The 24298-nt window shown below is 40.3% G+C and overlaps 2 protein-coding genes across 2 annotated transcripts; both read left to right on the top strand.

Moving 5' to 3' along the window:
* The first annotated feature begins 4858 nt into the window (after positions 1-4858).
* On the top strand, positions 4859-7825 carry LOC145787132 (uncharacterized). Its single transcript, XM_082598858.1, has one exon. It carries the CDS (start codon positions 4941-4943, stop codon positions 5925-5927), a length of 987 nt encoding a protein of 328 aa, XP_082454984.1. The 5' UTR covers positions 4859-4940; the 3' UTR covers positions 5928-7825.
* A 94-nt stretch (positions 7826-7919) lies between these two features.
* LOC145787131 (putative ATP-dependent RNA helicase DDX23) lies at positions 7920-18422 on the top strand. Its single transcript, XM_082598857.1, has 17 exons — positions 7920-8199; positions 8460-8553; positions 9082-9147; positions 9379-9517; positions 9882-9997; positions 10186-10307; positions 10491-10634; positions 10768-10878; positions 11130-11247; positions 11435-11580; positions 12010-12187; positions 12272-12413; positions 13160-13257; positions 13490-13641; positions 14030-14138; positions 16834-17008; positions 17358-18422. Exons 1-17 carry the CDS (start codon positions 8042-8044, stop codon positions 17579-17581), a joined length of 2292 nt encoding a protein of 763 aa, XP_082454983.1. The 5' UTR covers positions 7920-8041; the 3' UTR covers positions 17582-18422.
* Positions 18423-24298: the final 5876 nt, after the last annotated feature.

The following is a 24298-nucleotide window of genomic DNA, read 5'->3' as shown; positions in this document are numbered from 1 at the left end:
TCTTTCGCTGCTTCCTGTCTGTTGTGGTATTTAGATAGCTATGGTACTATTTTATTCGTATTGTTTATAATTGTACCGTACTATTGTCGCAACAGACGAAATAAAAGGTTTCTTTCTTTCTTTTCTTTCTTTCTTTCTGCGTGTTCGACTCCAGCCACCCGCACCTGCTGTTGTTTCTCTGGGCAAGAAACTTTACGATAATTGCCTCTACCCAGTGATCGATTTCGAGTAATGGGTAGTTCCAAATTAAAGTCATAAGCAGAGTAGACAACCGGAAACAGACATTGTCGTCGGCTGCAGCGTGGGTCAGGTGTACGTCGGAAGGCGTACACCGATGCATAGCGCTCAAGTCCGCTTTCCCGCAATGCAGGATAAAGATAAACAAACAAACAAATACTTGAATAACATGTCAAGTAGCAGCCACTCTATGAAGCAGTCTATGTATATCAGCCGAACAAGCCATTCTTTGTTGTTTTAAGATAACCTCTGAAACGTCAATCGCGTCTTCGTGCTGATAGAATTATTACGTTACTTTTACAGACATAAAGCTTGTGTTTACTTAAATCCATATATCTCTCTCCACGGAGTTAGTAGTCTATCGAATTGTACAAAAACAATTTTCCCCGTTAGCTCAGTGGTTACGCGTCGGGCTCAAGATCACGCGGCGCTGGTTCGACTCTCGGGGTGTGCGCTTGAGCAACGCATTTCAGGACTGCTCTCCATTCAGCGGCACCTAGTGAATGGAATAATTTCTCGGCAACAACACTTCAACAATCGGAAAACTTCACTCTGCCAATCTCGGTAACCGGCCCTGCGTCAAGAGCCTCTACAAGTATGCGAACAGGTACCAGGAATAACCTATCAAGGCTTTGTCAGTCCGAGGATAAAGATTCAAAAACCAAACCAATTTACATTTTTAGCAATTCCTTATTCTTCCCGAAACACAAGTTTAAATAATTGCTGTCAGTTTCTAGACAAGAGACTGGGCTTGCAAGGGATTGTGACTCATGAAACGGCACCAGAATATCTGTAGTGTGTTGTTTTAAAATGCTATTTTTAACTCTACTGCTCTAAAAAACAATTTTATGTCATCTTGTGGGCTGAAAATTAATCGTTGTTTTTCATCATCCATTTAAACGTTGGCATAGCACGGCCAACGGTAATTCAACGTCTAAATGTCGTTTGTCTGTATGTGAATGTAAATACTTGGTGTAGCACAATATTTCTTCGAAGCTTTCGCCGCATCTTGAAAGATGTTGTATGAACGTTAGCGAACGATTGTTATCCGCTTGCTTTCTTCAACCAAGGCATATTACTGAAGCTATTTTTTCTTATCGTTGTCTTTATATAGCGCATCTTCTTTGTGTTTTGCAATATCAGCATAAAAGGCTTAGCAAAGCGAACGTTTGAGAGCATAGACCAGAAATTCCGTTGAGTTTTGTATTAGCTGCATTTGGTAAAATGAGATGTTTAAATCTTAACTCTTAAGCATAAATTGAGAAACTTTATGTGAAATATTTCTTGACCATTTACTAATTGTACATTTTGTATTCTATTTGAATAAGATGCACTAGTAGAATCAATTGCTGTATGACTTATTATTATTTGGATTATTATTTGTACGGATTATCACTTCAAGCCCTGATTGCTGTCTCGGTGAGTCTGAACTATAATCACCAGCTCTATCTAGAATTGAAGTAGCCTATATCTGCCCACTAAGTTTGTTAAACGACCTTGCGACCTGCAACTCCGTAGACCTTGCGACCTGCAACCTTGTGGCTGGACCTTGCGACCTGCAACCTTGTGGCTGAACCTTCAACCTGTAACTTGTGATCTTGTGACCTCGCGATCTTCTGACTTGTGATCTTGCAACCTATCTGCCACAATAAACTAACAGAACTCAAGACCGTGTTCAGATTCAATCTACTTGGCTTGTTTTTCTGTCTGTTGTAGGCGCATAACCGTATTAACTGAGCGACGCATATAATAATCCAATCCACTGTTTGGCGCCAGTGAGAAAGATATTCTTTAACGTAGAATTCGCGTCAAAATTCTACAAGGGGTGAGGAAAAAAAGAGTGAGGTTTGCGAAATCGAGAATTTAAAAAGACCACTTAAGATGTACCGGCTGAAAAGATGTATCAGGCTAGTTTTAAAACTCCAGCAACTGCCCAACCACTGCCCCGATAGCTTAGTTGGTTAGCGCGTGACTTCTGGAACGAAGAAGCTTCAAGATCAAGCGGCGCTGGTTCGACTCTCGGGGTGGGCGCTTGAGCAACGCACGTTAAGGACTGCTATCCATTCAGCGGCATCTAATGGATGGATTAATTCCCCGGGTCTCAAGAGAGGCCATTTATCAATATTGGGGTTTCAAGAGAGGCCATTTATCAATTAAAACGGTGAAACATTCACTCATTGCAAAGATTTTGGTGATACATTGCCTTTCTGGAGACCCCAATATCTCTGGCTACAGCAATCAAAGAATCTCCCTTCTCTCACAAAGTCAAGGCACGAGGTTTTTCTTCCATTTGCTTCTTCTTTCAACCCATTTTAGTTTTTGAAAAAAATTTTGCAAGACCTCGAAACATTGAGAAAATGAAAAATTTTGTGCGATTTCACCCCCTTACTATTCACGAAGCTGGAAAGCAACACTACGCACGCAGAGCAATGGCATTACGGCGAAGTGTTGCAAGAGAGTAGGTAATGATGTAACTATAAGCGCTTTTGTGACGCAATGCTTTTGGCGGGAACAGTAAGCTAAGAACTTGTGCAGATTCTACATGTATATAAAGTTTTTTTTGCCCACTGAATGTAAAGATTTTTTTTGCAGGCACTGTAGCCTACATCAGATTGGATTTGGTTTGGGATTTCAGGTTTTGATTCAAATAAACGATTGATACGTTTAAGCAGTATATATACTATTAACCGATTTCGTCTGTATTCAATACTGGAGCTGATAAATATTTTGTAGCTCCAGCTCCGGCTCCACAAGAAATGTTTAAAAAGGCTCCAGCTCCGGCTCCAGAGAAAATGCTTGGCTCCAGGCTCCCCAGCCCTGATTCCAAGGGGTGCAACCTAATTTGTACCATGAACAATTCGTACCTTCAGTACGTACCTTGAAAAGATCAAGAGAAAAAATTAAAAAAAGCTGAAGTCGCTGATCGCAGTTTCTGTTTCGCAGTTTCCGCAAACATTTTAAAATTTCCGGTAATGATTCTAAGAATGTGCCGAAGTCGCTGATCGCAGTTTCCGCAAACATTTTAAAAGGGTTAGACTTTAGGGTTGATCGGAGTTTCCGCAAATATTTTAAAAGGGTTAGGGTGTTTCTGCAAACAAAAAAACTGAAAAGATTGAGAGAAAAAAGTAGAACAAAGCTGAAGTCGCTGATCGCAGTTTCCGTTTTTCCGCAAACATTTTAAAATTGCCCGTAATGATCCTAAGTTTGCCGAAGCCGCTGATCGCAGTTTCCGCAAACATTTTAAAACGTTTTAGGGTTTGGAGTTGATCGGAGTTTCCGCAAATATTTTAAAAGGGTTAGGGTTGATCGGAGTTTCCGCAAACATTTTAAAATTTCCGGTAATGATCCTAAGAGTTTTTGTTTGTTTTCGGAAACTGCAATCAGGGACTTCGGCTCAGGGTTGTCAGACAGCTTTTGAGAAAAAGAGCCAAACAATGCCAAAAAAAGGGCCAAACTGGGTAAAAAAAAGCCAAATTGTTCAATAATGTTAATAACGTTGCTAATAAAACATACTAACATTAACAATGTCAATAACGTTACAACATGTCAACATTGCAACAACACAGTCTACATTCTAGTACAAAAACAATTCCAAATCTTCATCTTCTACAGTGTTTCCACTCGAATCTTTAGCATTATTTGGCATAAAGATTGTCAGCTAAACACTGTCTACAAATTCGTAATAACACTTTTCAGTCTCAATTTCCGAAAGACATTTATTTAAATAGCTAGTTTGATAGTATGTGCCAACTGCTTCCAAAAAGAGCCAAATATTGAAAACTAAGGGCCAAGGGGCCAAATAATTTTTTTGGGGGCCAACTACCTCTAAAAAGGGCCAAATTTCACAAATTTGGCCCCATAAGGGCCAATCTGGCAAACCTGCTTCAGCTTTGTGCTATTTTTTCTCTCGATTTTTTCAGGGGGAAAATTTTAAAATGTTTGCGGAAACTACGATCAGCAACTTAGGTTTTTTTAATATTTTCTCTCGATCTTTTCAAGGTACACACTGACAGTACGAATTGTTCATGCTACGAATTAGGTTGCATCCGATTCAAAGCCTCTAGGCTACAAGTATGCAAAACTGCCAGGATTAAGCTCTTCAAGAAGCTTTCCCAGTCCAAGGATAAGGCCAAGAGATTTCTGCAATGCCTCCGGTAGGCGGTAAAATGTTTCTTCCTCAAGAGACCATCAGACCAGGTGCTGGTTGATAATTATTAAACCACAAGATGCTTCTTTACTAGCAAAGAATTTTTTCAAATAATATTTCAAGTAGGACACACACAATATAAGCATGCATGAATAAATTCAGGTTTCAATTTTAAGATTTGATGCTAGTGAATTAGCTTTGTTTAAATCCTTCGTATTATTTAACAGTTGTGCAATAATATATAACTCTGTACACTGAATGAACAATGAGAACAAAAATTCGTGTTCGGCTGAGTTTTGAAAAACCTCCAATGATGTCAGAAAGCAAATGTTTTATGATGTTATTAAACAGAGAAAACATGAAATTAATCTCTGATGTAAAAGACAACCTTGCCCAAAAATTTTGCATTAGTGATAGTCATGAATTGTCTCTCTCTATGGGAGGATATGTTTTGATACCGAATGAAGATGCTGATGTTATCAGGGATGGGGATGAAATTTGTGTCACCATTAAACATGAAGATCAACGTTTGTTGGCATCAAATAAAACTTTTTTAATGGCTGGCACTTACAAAGAACGTAACGCAAATAGCAAAAAATTAAAAAACGGTTACAAGTCAAAGAAGAGATCGTTGTCATCATATTGTTGTGATCCTGATGAGTTGCATCTCAATAATTCCAAAGGTAAAGGTGCAAAAAAAGCTACAACAGGAAAATTGGTTGCTGACAATAGCAAAGCTACAACTGTAATAAAATCAAATATTATAATCAAGAACAAAAATGACCGAAAACTTGCTAATGCAGTTGCAAAAGAAATTAAAGCAGTAGAAGCCAGTGATCGTTTGAAAGAAAAGAATTTGAAAAGAAAAGCCACCACAGTGTTGGACAATAGCAAGACTAATAAACGATCTCGCAAGATGCCTATGGTGGTTCTGCAACCTTTGGATGCAAGAAAATTTTCAAATAAGCAAAAGACAAAACATTCTTCGCTATTACATGGTGCTGAAAGTTCCTTGCACTCGCTCGACAAGAGCAGACGAACCAAAAAAACAAAAGCTTCAAGGAAAAATATTGTCAAGGTAAAGTCAAAAAAAGGACATAAGCCTAAGATGGTTTCAAGCCAAGAAGCTAAAGTAAGTTCAGAAATGCAACTTAGTTCTTCTCATGATAATCCACCACATGTATCTTTTTCTGGCAACACTAGTTTTCATAATTTGAAAAAAGAAAGTGTCACAGAGCCATCTTCTTTGGTTAGAGATTATGATTTTCTAAAAAAATTGTCCTGGCCTCCAAATGTCAATGATTTGATTGCGTTCAAGCTTTTGGAGATGTCTGACGACTACACTCCGAATATATCCAGTTTCATGGAGGCTCGAGTGATAGAAATAAACGGTGAAACAGAAACAATTGCCTCACTTCATGTTGAAATATTGTGGCCACAAAAGATGCAAAAGTCAGTAGGTAGTGGTGATGGAAGTTTCAACCAACAAACTAAGAAAACAATTTCTTGGAAGTGCTTGATTGAACCAAAGCTTATTGAGTAAAGAAGGTTTATAGGTTATCCAGGACTGCTTTATTAAAAGTTGTCGCACTTCCAGTTGCGGGTTTGTGATTGACCACGTGCTCATTGGCTCTGCCACTGTCATTAACACTCGTGAAACTGGGGGTCTGTTCTTTTACTTACTCAGCTTGTCAGTGTTTCCCTGGACTAAATAGAGACTGAAAGGCTGGGTTCACGTCATGTACACCTCTTTTTGATGCACAGAAGATAACACATTATCGATGATGTGAAGAAATATGTCACATCACTTGTGCATTTTTAATATCAGTTTATTGATACAGTACTAAAAAAAATTTATTTTAATGTTTTTAATTTGCATAAATTTTGAATGGGCAGCCATGCATATCTTTCTTTTAATTTTTTAGATCCAAGTTGTCCTCCAATTGGATCAGCTTAAAAACATTTATTGCTTAACCAAAACGGTTACAATTACGTTGAACCTTCCTATTGGCGTCGTTTTTAATAAGTATTTTTTATATTGATTTTAATCTTACATATATAGTACTTAAAATTATTGTCAAGCTTGGTTAGCTTAACTATTTTCTGTGGAATATTTTGTGATATTGTAAATGAACTAAAGCTACAGTTCACTTCGAATACTATTAACTCAACTAGAAAAGGCCATGCCATGTTTTGAAGCAATGGCATATTATCTAATTGCCTCATTAAAAATATTCTTCAAGTCTTTACAGCAACATCATGTGAATGCCAAGTTTATCTTATTGCCCTGTGACCTTTTTGCGGCACATGTACTGCAAACAAATTCTTGATTTTGCTCAATTTTCTTTTTATGAACTAATCTGATAAAGATATATTTGATTTTGAAAATTAGTTTTAATTAATTTAGAACCGGTTTGAATAATCAATTATTTAAAACGCCCGTTTCTAGTTGTTACATCAAATGCATCATATCAAGCAACTTCCCTCAAATCTTCGCTGTGGTGTTGCTGAATGTTTTCTGCATAACTTAGTCTTACGTGCATCAACTGTTGTCTGGTGTTGCAAAGGGCACTGAGGCACACGCTATGGGGTGAACTTTTTAGTGCAATGAATTTGTTTCCTATTCAAGCTAATTTAGTCAACAAACTGTTTTTAAATTGACATCAGTATCACTGCTCTACCAGGAGTTAGCTGGATGGTTATTGCTGACCAGCTCGTTAGAGCGGTACAACAATACTTAGTGGCGGAGTTGTCCGTCACTCAGTGGATGTGGGTTTGATAATCTGCCAGGTCGTACCAGACCTTTTTAAAATGACACGAAACTTTGTTCTTGCCGCTCAACGTTGAAGCAGCGGATTCAGGATAATAATGTACGTGGCTGCACTGACGACGCCTGTTGTGTGAAATGCCGCTATCTATCAACTGTACTTCTGCGTTTTTGATGCTGCTGCTGATGATGACAATGTTACCAAATGGCGTGTTCTGTCCTGTGCTTCAATATCACGAAATTGTTCCTAGGTTTCTATTGCGCCTGTTGATATTTTACTCCAATAAACCACAGAAAGAAAGAAGGAATATTTTTTTACTTTTATTTGTAAGCGAAAATAACCTTCAAATTTGTTTACATTTTCTACAAACCTTCCTATGGCCAAAGTTAATTCTTTTTGTTGTTTGCACTGACTGATACCGACAGTGCTCACAAGTCGCCGAATTGTTATGTGGCTCATTGGAATGTGTTTAAAAGCAACTTTTATGCAATTACTGTATTATGAACGACCCTGCAATTCTGACAAACCTTCCAAAAACATAAATTTGTCAGTTATTTAGGACTTTAGGTGTATCCTCTAAATAGGCCAGTGATTTTCGAAGTTTATGAAATTTTACTGATTAGTCGAACTGTAATTTTATGAATTTTATAATCGTTTGCGTTTGTATTTTCAGGTTGTAGGTGTAGCGGTCAGTGTAGCTTTAGTTCTGTGTGCTCAAATATGTGAATGAATGTTCCTACTGAGGTCCATCCATGAACGAGGAACACTGTTGGAAGAGCACATTGATATTTTCATGCGAACTTCCAGTGAAGTTTAAGACATATTTTTGTTGTTTATTCACCTGTTGATTTTATTCAGGTTTCAGCTTTAATCGGCTTGTTAGGTAATAATGGGTCGCTCGAGATCTAGATCACGTGACAGAGACCAAAAGAAGTCGAGATCACGACGCTCGCGGTCACGTGACAGGAAGCGATCCCGCTCACGAGATCGAGAAAAGAAACCACGTGACAGAAGGCGCTCTCGATCGAAGGAGCGTGACAGAAAAAGGTTTGCACGAAATCTTCTGCCGCCTTTTCTACATTAATGTGTGTACTCATGATGCTGCTCCGTAGTTTGTTCGTTGGTGCAACGCTCTCGGCTGGAAAATCACTTGTTTTTAACACTGATTCAATGTCTACAGACGTTGTAAATGCAAAAAAAGCGGCTGATTTACTTGCTGGGTTGTAGTTGCCACAAATTTCATTGACGTCACACAACGTCAGCTGCAAGACGTTGTGGATTATGACGCGAAGGTGTTCATTTTGCAGGTCACGCCGATCCCGATCTCCCGCGTCGAAGCGACGGAAGACTGAGGTGAAGGTTGAAGTAAAAGAAGAGGAGGAAGAGATCCCGAGGAAGAAGGTGATGATGTTGCATTCCAGCTGCCTGTAGTTTCCAGGATGGCTCGAAACAAAAATATTGTGAAAATTGTTTGTCTTTATCTTAGTTTCGATTCATTTGAAAAATAACAACACGGTTTAGTAAAAGTTTACTAATTGTTCACTGTTCAGGCATCTGAGGGTTCGGGAAAAACACAAAAATATTTTTTTTCTGACGCAACAATCGTCTTTATTTCACTCCGTTTGAAAGCCATTTTTTGTAAAGAATTTCCTCCCGCTCAGAAAAAGCTTTGTCCAATGTCCAGTCGTGGGTGATGGTTTATACGTTTACTCGTAGCAATTGGCTTTTAACCACATGGCCACGGCCAACAGACAGCTCGAAAAGCTGGTGTGCTTTTCAATGATCAATGTACTTGTTGTTGTCCACTGACTTGATCAATGTACCCCTTGTCCTTTGAGAGGCCCCTTGTCCTTTGAAAGGTATCTCAGCCTGGCCGACCCTACTGGTCAGATATCGTCATAAATTACACGACGATTAATGTTTCTCCAGGTCCAACCTCTGAGCTTGGAGGAAATGCTCTTCAAGAAGAAAGCTGAGGAAGCCGAAGCTGCTAAGGTAGGTCATGTGTCAGCTCCCACGCTAAGGTAGGTCATGTGTCAGCTCCCACGCTGCAACATCTATTGTTGTATGGAGAATATCAACTATAAAGTGAGTTAAGACAAGTCGGGTTGTAACTGGTAAAGCAGCCGCTGGCTGTTTATCAAGTGAAATGTGAATTTGTGCTCGAGTCCTTCTGTTGTAACATTCCATGAACAAGTCCGTTGCTAGTATTGTATCTTATCCCAGCCGAAGTTCTTGACTAAAGAAGAACGAGCCGCGGCGGCACTCGCGCGTCGTCAAGAGCAGGTTGCCCAGCAACGGAAAGAACTTGATGAATTGAGGAAAAAACAAAAAGACATTTTCTCGGAAGGAAAGAAATTATTGGGTGAGACAAAATTGGCCTTTTATGATTCGCATCATAAAGTCTTTCTTCAGTTCCTGCGTCCATGTCTGGCATCATTTCTGGTTGGAACTGACAACGTAGACGCTTCCTTCTTTGTTTTCTAAGCTTAAACTGTGCCTGTTTTGAGGTTAGATGTGATTGGGCCGGGGTTGAAATATTTGGTGCATTTCCTGTGAAGGTGGAAAAGTTTGTGTTGCAGATTGAATTAACTACCGGTGTTGCCATGTTGTTCCAACTTGAGACCAACCGCACCACCAGTGTTGCCATGTTGTGCCTGGTTAAGGAGTCATTAGCATTTCTTCTTGAGTCCATCATTGGATTGACATCGCTTCATGTTGTCCAACAGAGGACCCACGCGAGAGGGATCGACGAGAGCGCGAACTTCGACGACGTCAGAGAGCTGCGGGGGAAGTCCCAGAAGACGGGGAACGCCGCGATAAGGACACAACGAAGGAGCTTGAGGTTTTTGTGACGTCATCAATGATGTCATCTTTGTGTGGCTTGCGTCTGTAAAAAAACTTTATTGGCGGTGGTTGCTTGGGTCATTTGGATGTAGCTTGCGAAAGCAGATATGACATGAATGTAGCTGCTTCTAACTTTGAAGCAAGTATTGTCGCCACTGACGATAACAACTTCACGACGGTTCGCAGACGATCAAGGCGAAGTATCTCGGGATAGTGAAGAAGAAGAAAAGGGTTCGTCGCCTCAACGACAGGAAGTTTGTGTTCGACTGGGACGCGGGTGACGACACATCGGTCGACTACAATCCCATGTAAGTGTGAAGCGTCTATGTTTGTCATTGCGTCTGGGCCTAAGCATCCACCGAATTGATCAAATGTTTGAATCTTATAAATTTCCTGGCCATGGATTTATTTCACTCCCCCGATTTGCTTATCCACGGTGATATTTTGCCCCAAATCATTGTTGCGTTTCATCCTCCGCTGCAACAACATAGATACAAGGAAAAGCATCAAGTCCATTTGTACGGTCGCGGATTCATCGCCGGGATCGACGTGAAGTCACAGAAGAAGCAACAATCTGAGTTTTACTCGGAGCTGATTGAAAAGAGGAGGACGGAGGAGGAGAAGGAGCAAGAGAAGTGAGTAGCTGGAAACGACTAGGCTACGAAGGAAGAATTGTTGTCGTCATTAGTGTCCTTCTGCATCGTTACCATGGTTACCGAGTTCCTGCATTTCAAACGTTTTGAAATGAACGAGACATGTGATTGGCAGGAAACGACAGAAGGGAATACAGAAGAAGGAACGGAAGAGATTATGGGATGATCGTCACTGGAGCAAGAAACCTGTCAATGACATGCAGGAAAGAGATTGGAGGATATTCAGGTTAGAATTGTTTAGGTTTTGTTCACAAGCGTTAAAAGTTGCGACTTCACTTTCTCTCGGGACTTACAAGCGCGATAGCGTTAAAATTTGCTTCACGTTCATTGTTAAATGTCTTTGTTTAATTTTTTTTCCATCAAAAGAACAAATTTTTCGCATTTTGACGTCACAGATAAAAATGTTTGCGTTGTATAGTTTCTTAATACACTTAAAGTTTTGAATTCATATGTGCTGACGCAATTATCATGTAACAGAGAGGATTACAACATCACAACAAAAGGCGGGAACATTCCCGAGCCTATCCGAAAGTGGTCGGAATGTTCCGATCTTCCGGCGGAACTGCTGGAAGTCATTGACAACATCGGCTATAAGGTAAATTCAAATTCCACCTCAGAGCAATTTGGCAGGAACCTCGTCGCTCCATTCGAGCGTAACAAATTTTTTAATCAACTTAATAAGCTTTTTAGTGAGCAACTCTCTATTCGACCATGGATAGGAATAGGAGATATCATAAACTAAGTTGCATAATTTTTTAAGACGCTTCTTGTCCTCTGAACAGGATCCGACTCCTATCCAACGACAAGCAATTCCTATAGGATTCTTAAACAGGGACATCATCGGTGTGGCGGAGACAGGGTCCGGAAAGACGGCCGCCTTTCTCATTCCACTGCTCACTTGGATCACTTCCTTGCCAAAGATTGAAAGGTGAGTGGAATCCGTTCACCTTCTGCAAGGCTTCACCTTCACAACACACCAACAACACACTATAATTGCTAGCCGTTGTTACGTAACGGAGTGTCACAAGCCATTATGACATCATAATTTGCTATGAGCGAATAGACACATTAACTATGCAGGCACTGTGATGCAAGCGACACCAACCACGAATCCTCAATTTGAAGTCTACTCTGTTAATACGCCACGAGGTTGCAAACTGAAGTAAACGTCAGAATAAAAGCAACGAAGGAACTCAATACAAACTTGAAGCAACTTGTGGCAGCAAAATAATTAGCAATTACAAATGTTGATCAAAGCAATATCGCGTCATGTACTTCCATCATAGCGTTGTCGCTATGATGGAAGTACAGTACAATGACGTTGTCGAGAGACGACCTCACGGCCATCTTCTTGCAGGTTGGAAGATGCCGACAAGGGTCCGTACGCCATTGTGCTGGCCCCCACGCGCGAGTTGGCTCAACAGATTGAGGAGGAAACGATCAAGTTCGGCAAAGAACTTGGAATCCGCACTGTGGCTGTTATCGGGGGGTTGTCGCGCGAGGACCAGGGGTTTAAGCTCAGGATGGGTTGCGAGGTGAGCCATTCATTGTGCGTCACACTGTCGCATTGTTAAATCGATTACAGTTCATCCACCAGCGCTTCTCGCTGTGCATTCCAGATTGTGATAGCCACTCCTGGAAGACTGATAGACGTGCTGGAGAACAGGTACATTGTGCTCAGCCAGTGCACGTACGTGGTCTTGGACGAGGCGGACAGGATGATTGACATGGGCTTCGAGCCGGACGTGCAGAAGATATTAGGTGAGCACACATCGGCCATTGTGAGGTAGATAATGGAAAGTAGAACTGGTCGTCAGGCAACAGATGTTCAACCGGCGACTTCTTCTCTCGTGTTGTCGCTATATGTCAGGGCATCCGTTGGTTAGCCACTGCCTGGTGTCGTCATCGATGGAAATTAGGCCTTCCATACCATGGGGTGGTCTGTATAGCCGGCAATCCTTGATAATGTGGGCTGCCGTCTGCATTTTGCCACACTCACAAGCAGCACTCTCTGCCAAGCCCCAGCGCAACATGTCTGCACCATAGCGTCCAACACCAGTGAGCAAACGGTTACGCCTTGATGAGGCAAGTCTAGAGAGGCCATGTCCCAGCTGGTTTTCGGACGGGGATCTGAATACTTGGCGAAGTGGGGACGTGCTGCTTGACCATTGTTCACACCATGCCGCGTGGCACCACTGTTTGCTAGGGCTTCCACCAGAGGCTGCCAGAAGGTCTTGTGCAGCGCGTACAAATGGCTTTCTTGATTTTAGCAGCTGCTTTGGTGGATATCTCAGCGTGGTTGTGTGTAGCGGATGGCCAGGGTTTAGGGCTTTACGGCTCAGGGCTTTACGGCTCAGGGAAAGAACAGCACGTTGGCGCCGTAGTGCAGCTGGCTCAATGCTTGCAACCGGCGACTAATCTTCCGCTACGCTAAGATGTGGCTGTTTTCATTTGCGTCAAACAATTAGGATTATTGCGTTTCAATCATCTATGTCACGTGATTACAGAGTACATGCCAGTGACCAATCAGAAGCCAGATGATGATTCTGCCGAAAACAAAATTCTGATGAAATCGAACTTTCTGTCCAAGCACAAGATGAGACAGGTCCAATAATTTCCTGGCTTTTTGTTAATATTGATTCATTACTTTATCTTGCTGTCCGTTACATCGGTACAGCTTATTTCTATACTGCCAGTTGTTTAAGGAATGAAAATTCAGACGTTGTTCAAATGCTCTTCAACTTAGGCGGTTGTTAATTTTTTTTAACATCCAAACATTTGTATCTGTGTGCAAAGTAACGTAAAACGTATTGTAACTGTAAACTTACGTCGTTTAGACGGTCATGTTCACTGCAACCATGCCTGCAGCGGTGGAAAGATTGGCTCGTTCTTATCTGCGTCGGCCGGCAATCGTCTACATCGGCTCGGCAGGCAAACCGATCGAGAGGGTTCAGCAAATTGTCTACATCGTCAAAGAGAACGAGAAGAGGTGAGACCTGCTTGGCGGATATGACTAAAATTGTGTGCGAAATGGTCATTGAAGTAATGTGATATCTGGCATCATTGTTTCACGTTGTTTCTGGTTGGCATGGAGACTGATGATTCTTGTGATGAACAAAAACAAGAAATTGCGTGAAAATGTTTTTATGTTTATTAAAGTGTAAATTTATTGTGTGGTGGAGATTTTGATCAAATCGACAGAAAAATCAAAGAAGTCAAGTTTCCCAACTAACTTCGAGCATTTCATGACGTGTCCTGTCAAAGACATCAGCGCTCTTGGCAGGTGTCGAACTTGCGTTCCCACAACTCCACCATACAACCGGCTTGTAATGAAAACTAGCCGTGATCAGTATGTCACTCATCTTCTGTCTATCCAGGAAGCGGTTGCTTGCTATCCTGGAAAAAGGGATTACTCCTCCTGTTATCGTCTTCGTCAATCAAAAGAAAGGATGTGACGTACTTGCCAAATCGCTGGAGAAGATGGGGGTAAGTTGCAGTGGTGGATTTAGATTTAGGAGGCCCGAAGCAAGATTTATAAGGGGAGCCCATTTCAGAAATCAATGATCACGTATTATTATCGTCAAATTTTGTGTCAGTGTTTGATCACTTGGTTGAATAATTTGTTTTAACACAGAGCTGCCTATGTAGGCAGCAAAACGTGTCTGTGGGTAGGAGGACAAATAAATATTATTGCACATGCGAGGGAGCCCTCCAACGAGTCAGCAAAAAGGAAGCACCCATAGGGGGCCTGGGGGGCACCCCCATAAAGTTTTGAAAAAAACCCTTAAAATTGCGCATTTTGAGAGTACTTTCAGCTCTGTCACCTGTAGTAAAACTCTGTCAAATGATGCTGTGGCAGGAAGTAACACGTTTATTCGAATCATGTGGGGGAGCAATTTTCCCATTGACTACGCTTCTGTATCTAGCTATGCGTTCAATAATTTTTATCTGCAACAACACAAATATGCACATTTCCAAAAAATAAAACGTCACTAAAAGGATCCACATACAAGAAAATCGGTCACTTGAGGCTCCTTTAGTCGATTTCCGCGATTAGTTTGTAACATTAAAACTAGGCCACCTCTATTTAACAAGCTAAATAGTCACTTTATTAAATTGAGTAGTCCCCATGTATTGATGTAAGCGCGTTAACCGACTTGGGAGGGGGGAAGAAAGGGGCTTGAGGTGACTGGTTTTCTTTTAGTTTGTTGAAAACTTCCTTTTTGTAAACCCTGGCACCGAAGAAATGACAAAATTGGAATTTTTTTAAAGAAATTTAGTCGTATTCAATTCCTGCCTTGGGGTTTCTCCTAATCCAGGGGTGTGCAACGTGCGGCCCGCGGGCCAAATGTGGCCCGCGAAGAAAAATTGTGCGGCCCGCGAAGATGTACCAATTTTGAATTGTGTGCGGCCCGCGAAACGTGTTTATAATTTAGTTTAGTCTGGTACATGTGAACAATTCATTGTGGAGTGGATTATTGTAATTTCGCACCTTCTGTTAACCATTTTAGAAATTTCCCACCGGCCACCGCTAATCCGTTGTATTTAATTATTTGGAACGTCAGAAGATCAGAGGTGGAGCCCTGCTATTGTCTCTGGCTTTGTCGCCTTTTTATTTGATCTCTTGCTTTAGACCTTTTGTAGAGCCGGCTTGCGTCAAAAATTTAGCAGTTGCCTAATGTAGGCCTAGCCTATAGGCCTACAAGCAGTTGGATCAGAACAACTTCAGCCTAGCGGCCCATTCCTTGCCAAATTTGTTGAACCAGTCAAAATAGAAAATTTGTTAAAATTAGAAGTAAAAAAGTAGAGGCATTGGAAGAAAAAAAATTGAAAAAGTGGCAATTGAAAAGGGCAAAACAAAACAATTGAATGAACTCAATGCAAGACTGCAGCAAAAAAACAGTATGCAAATGAGATGTATGGTCACATAAAAGGCTTTATGAACAAATTACGACTTTGGAAAGCCACATACAGACAGGAAATCTTTTCCACTTTCCAACTTTGAGAGACCATGGAATGCATCCTGAGAAGAAAACTGAATTTGCAGACCAACTTGAAAAATTGTAGGCCTATGAATTTTTGGCTCGTTTCAAGGACTTTATATCTCATGAACATTTGTTTGGTATATTCTCTTCGGAATTCAAGACAGACATTGACAAAGCACCAGCTGATATCCAACTTGAACTGATTGATCTTCAAGAGAAAACGGATTTGAAAGCAAAGTATTTAGAAATGAATCTTGGCGATTTTTACCGAAAACATCTCAACCAAGATGACTTTCCACATTTGAAAAAGTTCATGGCTTCAAAAATGGCTCTTTTTAGCTCAGCGTATTTGTGCGAACAATTTTTTCTAAAATGGACGTCATAAAATCTCCCTATCGATCGGTTCTGACAGACGAACACTTGGAAAATGGACTTCAAATAATTCGCTTTATTGCTAGCACTTCCATTGAAGTAAATTTGGAAAAATCCGTGGGGAAAAGAAGCCAGCTGCAAACTTCTCACTGAACTCGTTTAAAGACTGTGTGACAATAGATTTAAATAGCAGTTTTCTTCAGAAATTTATACGTCTTAACTTATTATTTCTGCAAGGAGATCCCCTAATAATACCATATGAATAACAAAAAACTACTTTTTTGTGCCTGCAACTACTAGAAATCATATGTCAAATAAACATGTGGCCCGCGGTTTCACCCAGTTGTTTATATCTGGCCCTCCTGTAAAAAAGGTTGCACACCCCTGTCCTAATCTATTACACGCTTACTTTGAAACATTGAAACTTCTCTATAGACAGATCAATGTGATTCTTCGCACCTCCTGCCCATTTAAAGGCTGCCGGGACTGGGGGCCATTTCGGTCATGAAGACCACTCCGACCTTAAAATGGAGGTTAGGGGTTAGCAGGGGCATGCTCCCTGTAGGAAATTAAGCACCAGAAAATCCAAATCTAATTTGTCTAATCAACAAATAGATAACGCGAGTTCGCAGCCAAAGCCAAGAATCGTAAACGGTCGAATTCTTCAATTTGCGTTCAAATCGACCAACGATGAGTGATCCCATTTCGTGGGCAGCCTCATGCAATTTTAACTGTTAGGTTTGTTGCTTGAGATTAAACGTGGAACAAATCTGTGTGTATTCGAACCCAGGATGCTTTGATTACATCGAATATGTTGATTCCAGTACAACTCGACCACCTTGCATGGCGGGAAGGGTCAGGAGCATCGAGAGATTGCTCTGAGTGGACTGAAGAGCGGGAACAAGGACATCCTGGTGGCTACGGATGTTGCAGGACGTGGTATCGACATCCAGGATGTGAGCATGGTCATCAACTTCGACATGGCCAAGACCATTGAAGGTGAGGTCAACCACAGATGTCGTGGGATGTATTCCTGGACAAGTTCACTCGGACAAAACGTGGAAATCACAATTTCGTCCTTACATGCTTCGTATATTAGCTTAGTGGTTGTAGATATGGTGGTTGTTCGTCGTATGAGCCTCTGGGGCCGAGGGTCTATCATTTTACTCCAGATTCACGATGTTTCTGAAATAAGCTGGAAAGCTGCTAGAAAATGACCAGTCTTGCCCGCTTGGTATGGGCATTGGGCAAGCTGCTCGTATATTAAATGCATTGAGTACTTATGTTAGTTGTCTATTTGGATCAGTGTATAGCTACTGCAACCTGGCCTGTTTTGAATGTGTCGCAGATTACACTCATCGTATTGGTCGTACGGGGAGGGCCGGCAAGACCGGTACGGCCATCACTTTCCTGACCCAATCCGACGCCCAACTCTTCTACGACCTGAAGCAGGCCCTCATAGAAAGCCCCGTGTCCACGTGCCCCCCTGAGCTGGACAGACACCCCGAGGCACAGCACAAACCAGGCACAATCCTCACCAAAAAGAGAAGAGAAGAAACGATATTTGCATGACGACGCAAATATTGCGTTGATCAAACGTTGGCAACTTACGTGATCGCGTCATGCTGCGATGTGCAAGTTTTGTTTACAACGAGCCAAGACACAATCGCTTGTGTATCCACAGTGCCCTCTAGTGATAACAAATGCAGTTTGATGGAACCGCGTGCTGGCGCTACAAATTGCGGTCAGTCAAAAACACAATCCGTCATGAGACTCAGCCGACATAATGATGTATCACTTCCTATGTATCGCAATAATTGCCGATGACCTCACAGTCAAGTTGCCGCCAATCCCCGCATGCTGCAGCATTGAAACATCCGGGATGTTGTCTTGTCACGTCTGTTGACGTCATCCTGGGAGAACAGGGTTCATTTCAAACTTTTGTGATTCCATAAAATTTCAAAAACGTTTTCATTTTAAAATTTACAAACTTCTTTTGAAGTCGTCTTTCTGAAGGCAGCAGCAGAGAAACAAAACATTACATCGTCCACTTCTCATTAAATTTATGATTTGAAAACGGTTTTTGATTCTCCCTGTTTCCATCGTGTTCGAAGCCAGGAAGTTTACTGCCAGTCAAGATTTTCACAGATCGCCAACTTGTTTGAATTTCAAAAGCAGAGGGCAGTTTTCCCAGTAGAAAAGAATTGATCCGTTCTTATGTTTTCACATTTATAACTCAGTCCCACCAATCTGTTCACTGCTATTTGTTACTTGTGATGAAAGCATTGCTCAGACATAGGCTAGCGATAACAACGTGTGTTTCGAACTGGCACAAAAATGAGTATTGAGTAGCCTAACTTACTAGACTGCAATGGCTTGTATCGAAACGGGCTAACAAAATACAATGGGCTAACAAAATCATTCTCTTTCTTTTGCCTATGATTATGCTTTCATAAGTCTCGTGGCCTGTTGATTGATTGGATCTTTATCCTCGGACTGGGAAAGCTTCTTGCACAGCATAATCCTGGCAGTTTCGCATACTTGTAAAGGCTTTGAATCACTGACGCAGGGCCGGTCACCGAGATTGACAGAGTGAAGTTTCCGATTGTTAGTGTTGCCAGAGAATCATTCCATCCATTAGGTGCCGCTCAATGGAGAGCCGTCCTTATCGTACGTTGCTCAAGCGCACACCTCGATAGCCGAGCCAGCGCCACTTGATCTCGAAGCTTCTTTGTCACATGCTAACCAACTGAGCTATCAGGGCGGACGATAGAAGAAGTAAAGCAGTGCTTATTTAATCAATTGCTATCATATAAATTCTTCAATGAAGTGAACTACCAAGTTTTTATTTGAATTTATAATCAAGATGAGTAAAACTTTCTGACCTATTCACAATAGCCGAGGTCGAAGGCATTGCTCCCCACGATGCGATGTCATCAATTAGGTTCAACAATTATTGCGAAAAAATTAGAGGGTGAAAAGCGGAGTGGAACTGATCAGTGGCGTACCGTGACCACTTTGACAGGGTGTTCAGTGACGGCAAAGCAACAGCGGGGGTCTGGGGGGCCTCCCCCAGAAAATTTTTAAAATTAACATTGAATTTGGTGCGTTCTGAGAGCATTTTCAGCACAAATTCTGAACATGAACAGAACTGACAAAAATAATGTTGTCGGAATCAGGCCCGGATTAAGGTCAAATGGGGCCCCTGTGCTAATGAATTTTATGGAGGCCCTTACCAGCTTACGTGGAGCGTAATGGAAGTAAGCTGGTTTCACTTGCAAAGGAAACCAAGCCTTGCTTAGGCAAGTTAGATAACTTTGAAATAGCACGTGATCGATGATTAAATAAGCATGTGCAAATAAAGTCAACAATGTTTACGTTATAATGGCTGCAAAATCACACACATTAAATCAACGAAACCGTGCGAGGGAAAACATTGTAGCAAGGGACCATTGTTAGTAGCCTACTGCACACTACACTGCAAATTGCAATGAAAGATTATTCTGAATTTCTATTCTAAACTGCTCTTTCATTCACTACTAACTACCAATAGGATTTCGAAAACTAACATGAAATTCAGTCGAACGACTTTTTTCTGGGTTTCTTTGCTGCAAAGTCTGTAAGGATAGCATCAAAATTGGGAAGTCGCAGTTTATCACACTCTACGCTGACAAGGCAGTTTATCACACTCTACGCTGACAAGGCAGTTTATCACACTCTACGCTGACAAGGCAGTTTATCACACTCTATGCTGAAAGAAAAAATACAAGAACCATATTTTTATTTCACGTGAAGGGGGAGATATATTGATAAATGTGTTACTTTTTTTAGACAGAGGGGCCCCATTTTTCTTAATTTTTTTTCTTGAAAATTTTTTTCAGGAAAAATTTGTTATTTTATTTATTTCATTTTTAGGAAAAGTGGGGCCTTCTGTCTGCGGGGCCCCTGTGCTTTAGCACACCCTAGCACAATGGTTAATCCAGGCCTGGTCGGAATGGAGAAGAATACAAAATAGATATTTATTTGACAGCGCCTATTGAATGAAAGACTTAATAATATCAAACATTAAGTTGCATTTCTAAAGTCACATAGCATATTTCAGTTCACTTTTTATTTCCGACCATCAAAACGAACAATATTACTTGCCATAACACAGCAGGAGTCTGAAAAAACGCGAAAGTTAAAACGTGCTCGAGATGGAAATCATTTACTTCATGCAAGGATTAGGCACGGTCGCAACACCTTGAGAAATGTACATTGTACAATCGAAACAGGTGAAAGTTAAAACAAAAAACAATAGCAAAGCAACTCGATAATAAACAAGAAAAGAAAGTCGATTGCTATGTTGGTCGTCTGTACTTTTATCCGCCGTACTACATAGTAAAAACGAAAATGTTTAACACCTCGACTACAGAAGGAAAATTCATCTATAGCATAATTCGATTCTTCTTGTTTGTGCAATAAATTTTTGAATTACATCGTCGTAGAAAGCTTGCTTTTGCTTCAGTTCTAGCAAAAGTTCCTTCTCTATTGAAAGCGAGCTCAGTCTTTTTTGTCCTTGTGTGGAAATTACAAAACGATTAGATGTGTTGTGTTAGAATGGTGCATCAATGATATTGGCTGTTGCCATAAGCTTTGTTGCAGATTCAGACAAGCTAGTCCTAATTTACTGGCACTTGGTGCATAAAAAACATTTTATCTTATCTTGTTTCCAACTCTGATCACCTCAAACTCTAATCCAACAAGCTAAAACTTGCTATTGCATGGGATTCCCCCAATGACGCGCCAAGGTGTTCAGATCAGCGAGTGCACAGCCTGGTTGACCTAAAACCATTGCTGTTTTCGCTGCCTTGTGACGTCATTTTTCTTAATGTTTATTTTAAATAGCACTCGCCAAGCTGTCAGTGCACACCATAGACATCTTATAATAAGATGTCTGTGGTGCACACCCAGCTTAAAGGTAATGACCGAAAAAAATTAAAGGCAATGACCTCAAACGTTGGAGTATTAAAATTAGAAGGGGACGAGTTTTGCAATTGAAAAGAAAGCAATTAGCATGCAGCAAGATGTTAGAATATCATGAAAGTAAAGAACATCGACAACCGATGGAAATTTTCTTTTTTTCTGGATTTCTTGGGGTGTTCAGTGCACACCTTGAACACCCTGAATATAAGCCACTGGAACTGATACAAGGCTATACGTTGCTCAAGCGCACACCCCGAGAGTCGACCAGCGTCGCTTGATCTTGAAGCTTCTTTGTTCCAGAAATCACGCGCTAACCAAGTGAGATGTCTGGGTGGCTAAAATGCTATTTACTCGAAAAAATCACCCTCTTGAAAAATAAATAGAATCTAATAGCATATAAAGTTATTTTTCGCTCCTAAGAAGTGGAGATTTGGAGTCACAGACATTGGAGTGGAGCAGGAGTCCAGAAAACTTGACTACGCTCACTTCTGGTAGTCACGGAGCAATATGGCGTATATACAGTAGCCTACTAACTACCAAACCTTAAATTAATAAATTATATCTTAAATCTTAAATTATATGATTCAATATCTTAAATCTTAAATTATATGATTCAAGGTTTTCAAAAATGTTGAGCCTATTTTTTGTAAATTTACCTTTAGACTGATTAGTGATTAGCTTAGGTACCGTACAGTCGCAGCAACGTCCAGTGTTAAACGAAATTTTGTGTAGAGCTAGTTTTGACTTATAGGTCAACCATCTCAAAACGTATCAGTTTCTAGTGAAGACTAGCTTTTTGTCAACTATAACAACGACCATCTTGTGCGGCAACGTCATTATATTCAATCCACAACACTTTTCATTAGGCTGTCATTCATTAGCCTACTACATGTGTGCTTCTCTCTGTTTTTGTTTTATTTTTTGCGATTTGGGTTTTGTGGCCTTGCTAACTACTGATATATAGCCTACTACATAATTTTTGATTCAGGCACGTTTTAAACCTTTCAAGGCTTTATTGCCACCTTTTCTCCTGGCTCATTTCTTAAATTGCAAAGTGTCCCATTCTCCTTTTTCCTAAAACCTGTCAATCAAGAAGAAGTATTAAAACATCTTAATAATCTTTCTGTCTCTAAAAGTACAGGACATGATGGAATTCCTATAAAATTTGTCAAACTATCCTCACCAATAATCGCCCCTTTCCTCACCAATTTATTCAATGAGTGAATGGAAAAAGGTGTATATCCTGACGTAGCCTACTAAAGGTCGCTCAATTTACCCCAATCTTCAAAAGTGGCTCCAGGAAAAATTGTTCCAACTGCAGACCCATATCACTATTGTCCCCTTTCACCAAAATATTCGAAAAATACCTGTACGAACAAATGTACAATTATCTAACAAGAAAAGACCTGATCTCACCACATCAGTATGGATTTAGACCACAATATTCCACTTCGTTAGCTGTGTCAAACGTTTGTGATAACATTTTAACTAACTTAGATAATAAAAATACAACTTGCTCTGTATGTCTTGATTTAGCTAAAGCCTTCGACACAATTGATCACACTATTCTCATACAGAAACTGCAAACATATGGTTTTCGAGGCCTTCCATTACAATTGTTAAAAAGCTATATCAGCAATCGTCTACAGCACACGGTCGTCAATGGAATCTCTTCAAACTCAAGACAGGTTACCTGCGGTGTGCCCCAAGGCTCGACATTGGGACTCCTTCTTTTCTTACTTTATATAAACGACTTACCAAATTCAACAAACATGAATGTTATACTATTTGCAGACGACACCAATCTTACGTTGAGCGACAAATGTGAAATAAATTTGCAGAACAATGTGAATGCCGAAATGCAAAAAGTTTACAACTGGTTGAAGCTTAATAGATTATTTATCGTTAAATTTCTCAAAAACTGAATACATGCTAATAACAAATAAAAAATAAATAAAAAATTTTAACATTAACATTGGTAACACAAGCATTCAACAAAAAGATCAAATAAAATACCTTGGCGTTTACATAGATAACAAATTAACATGGAAATATCACATAGACAAAATTTGCGAAAAGCAGCAAAAGGTTCATGGGCGTTGCTAAAACTCAGAAATTATGTCAACACAGACACTATTTACTGTCATTTGCAATATTGTATATCAAGTTGGGGAAAGGCCTGTGACAATGACAATGTACTGGATCCATTAATAAAATTACAAAAAAAGGTTATAAGAATAATTACGAAACAAAATTACTATGCTCACACTAATTCTTTATTTTTCAAAATGAACATCTTGAAACTAAAAGACATACATAACATTGAAATAAAAAAACACATGTACAAAGTTCATATGAATGAGTATCCGTCTACGTATTGTGATTTATTTACAAATGCTTCATCCGTTCATCAGCATAACACAAGATATCAAACAAGCAACAATTATTTTATAAATAGACCAAACACAAAATTTGGCAAAAAGTCCATGCAGGTATTGGGACCAACGGTCTGGTCAGAGGTTCCAAGTAGGCTAAAAAAACTTATCATTTCATTGTTTCAAAAAAGAGATCAAAACGGTAATTTTACAAAGCTACAGTGCATCGTAACTCGTAAGTGATATGTTATGGAAACCAATTAACCAACTTGTCAGTTTCATTATTATGCAATAGGCCTACAATGTTCAGTCGGAAACTTGATTAATCTCTGCTTGCTTCTTGGAATTTTGTGTTTAGGCCTACGTTATCTTATGTTTTTTTGTTTTTTTTGTGCGTATGTTGAAGCGCGGGAACGTTTTAACGTTTATTTTATTTTTCTTTTGTAAGCTTATTTTAAATTAAGTTACAAAATCGTCATTTCCGTAGGATGGCAATTGACTAGTAGACCGTATGGTCGTCTCGTTGTCTCCCTGTCGGTATGGGAACTTGTGTAACTTTGCATTGTGTATGTGTATATTAATTGCATATTTCAAACATGTACCTATGTCCCTGTTACTGACAAATAAAACATTGATTGATTGAAGTAGGGTAGATCGGTGACTTATTATTTTACTTATTTTAAAGTCAATGTTAAGTGAACTTCATCAGCCTATAGCCTACCACTTTTTCCTCAACAGTGGGATGGTGTTACAGATAAGACGTCAGCTTTTCAATTATATCATACGAGCCTGGTTCGACACTCGGCTTAAGCTGGTTGTTGATTAGCATCGATCACCTCTACCCAGGGTGTAATAAATTGGGTTGTTAGGCTATAGTTGCTGAAGGAAAGACGGCCGAGAGAAAGTAATCGACCATCCTACTCTCGTTAGTGCCATAGGCCGGATACAA

Source organism: Aplidium turbinatum, chromosome 18 (genome assembly GCF_918807975.1).
Source record: "Aplidium turbinatum chromosome 18, kaAplTurb1.1, whole genome shotgun sequence".
Lineage (NCBI taxonomy): Eukaryota > Metazoa > Chordata > Ascidiacea > Aplousobranchia > Polyclinidae > Aplidium > Aplidium turbinatum.
Note: the sequence above shows the minus strand (reverse complement) of the source record. Positions and strands in the feature narration are given on the sequence as shown.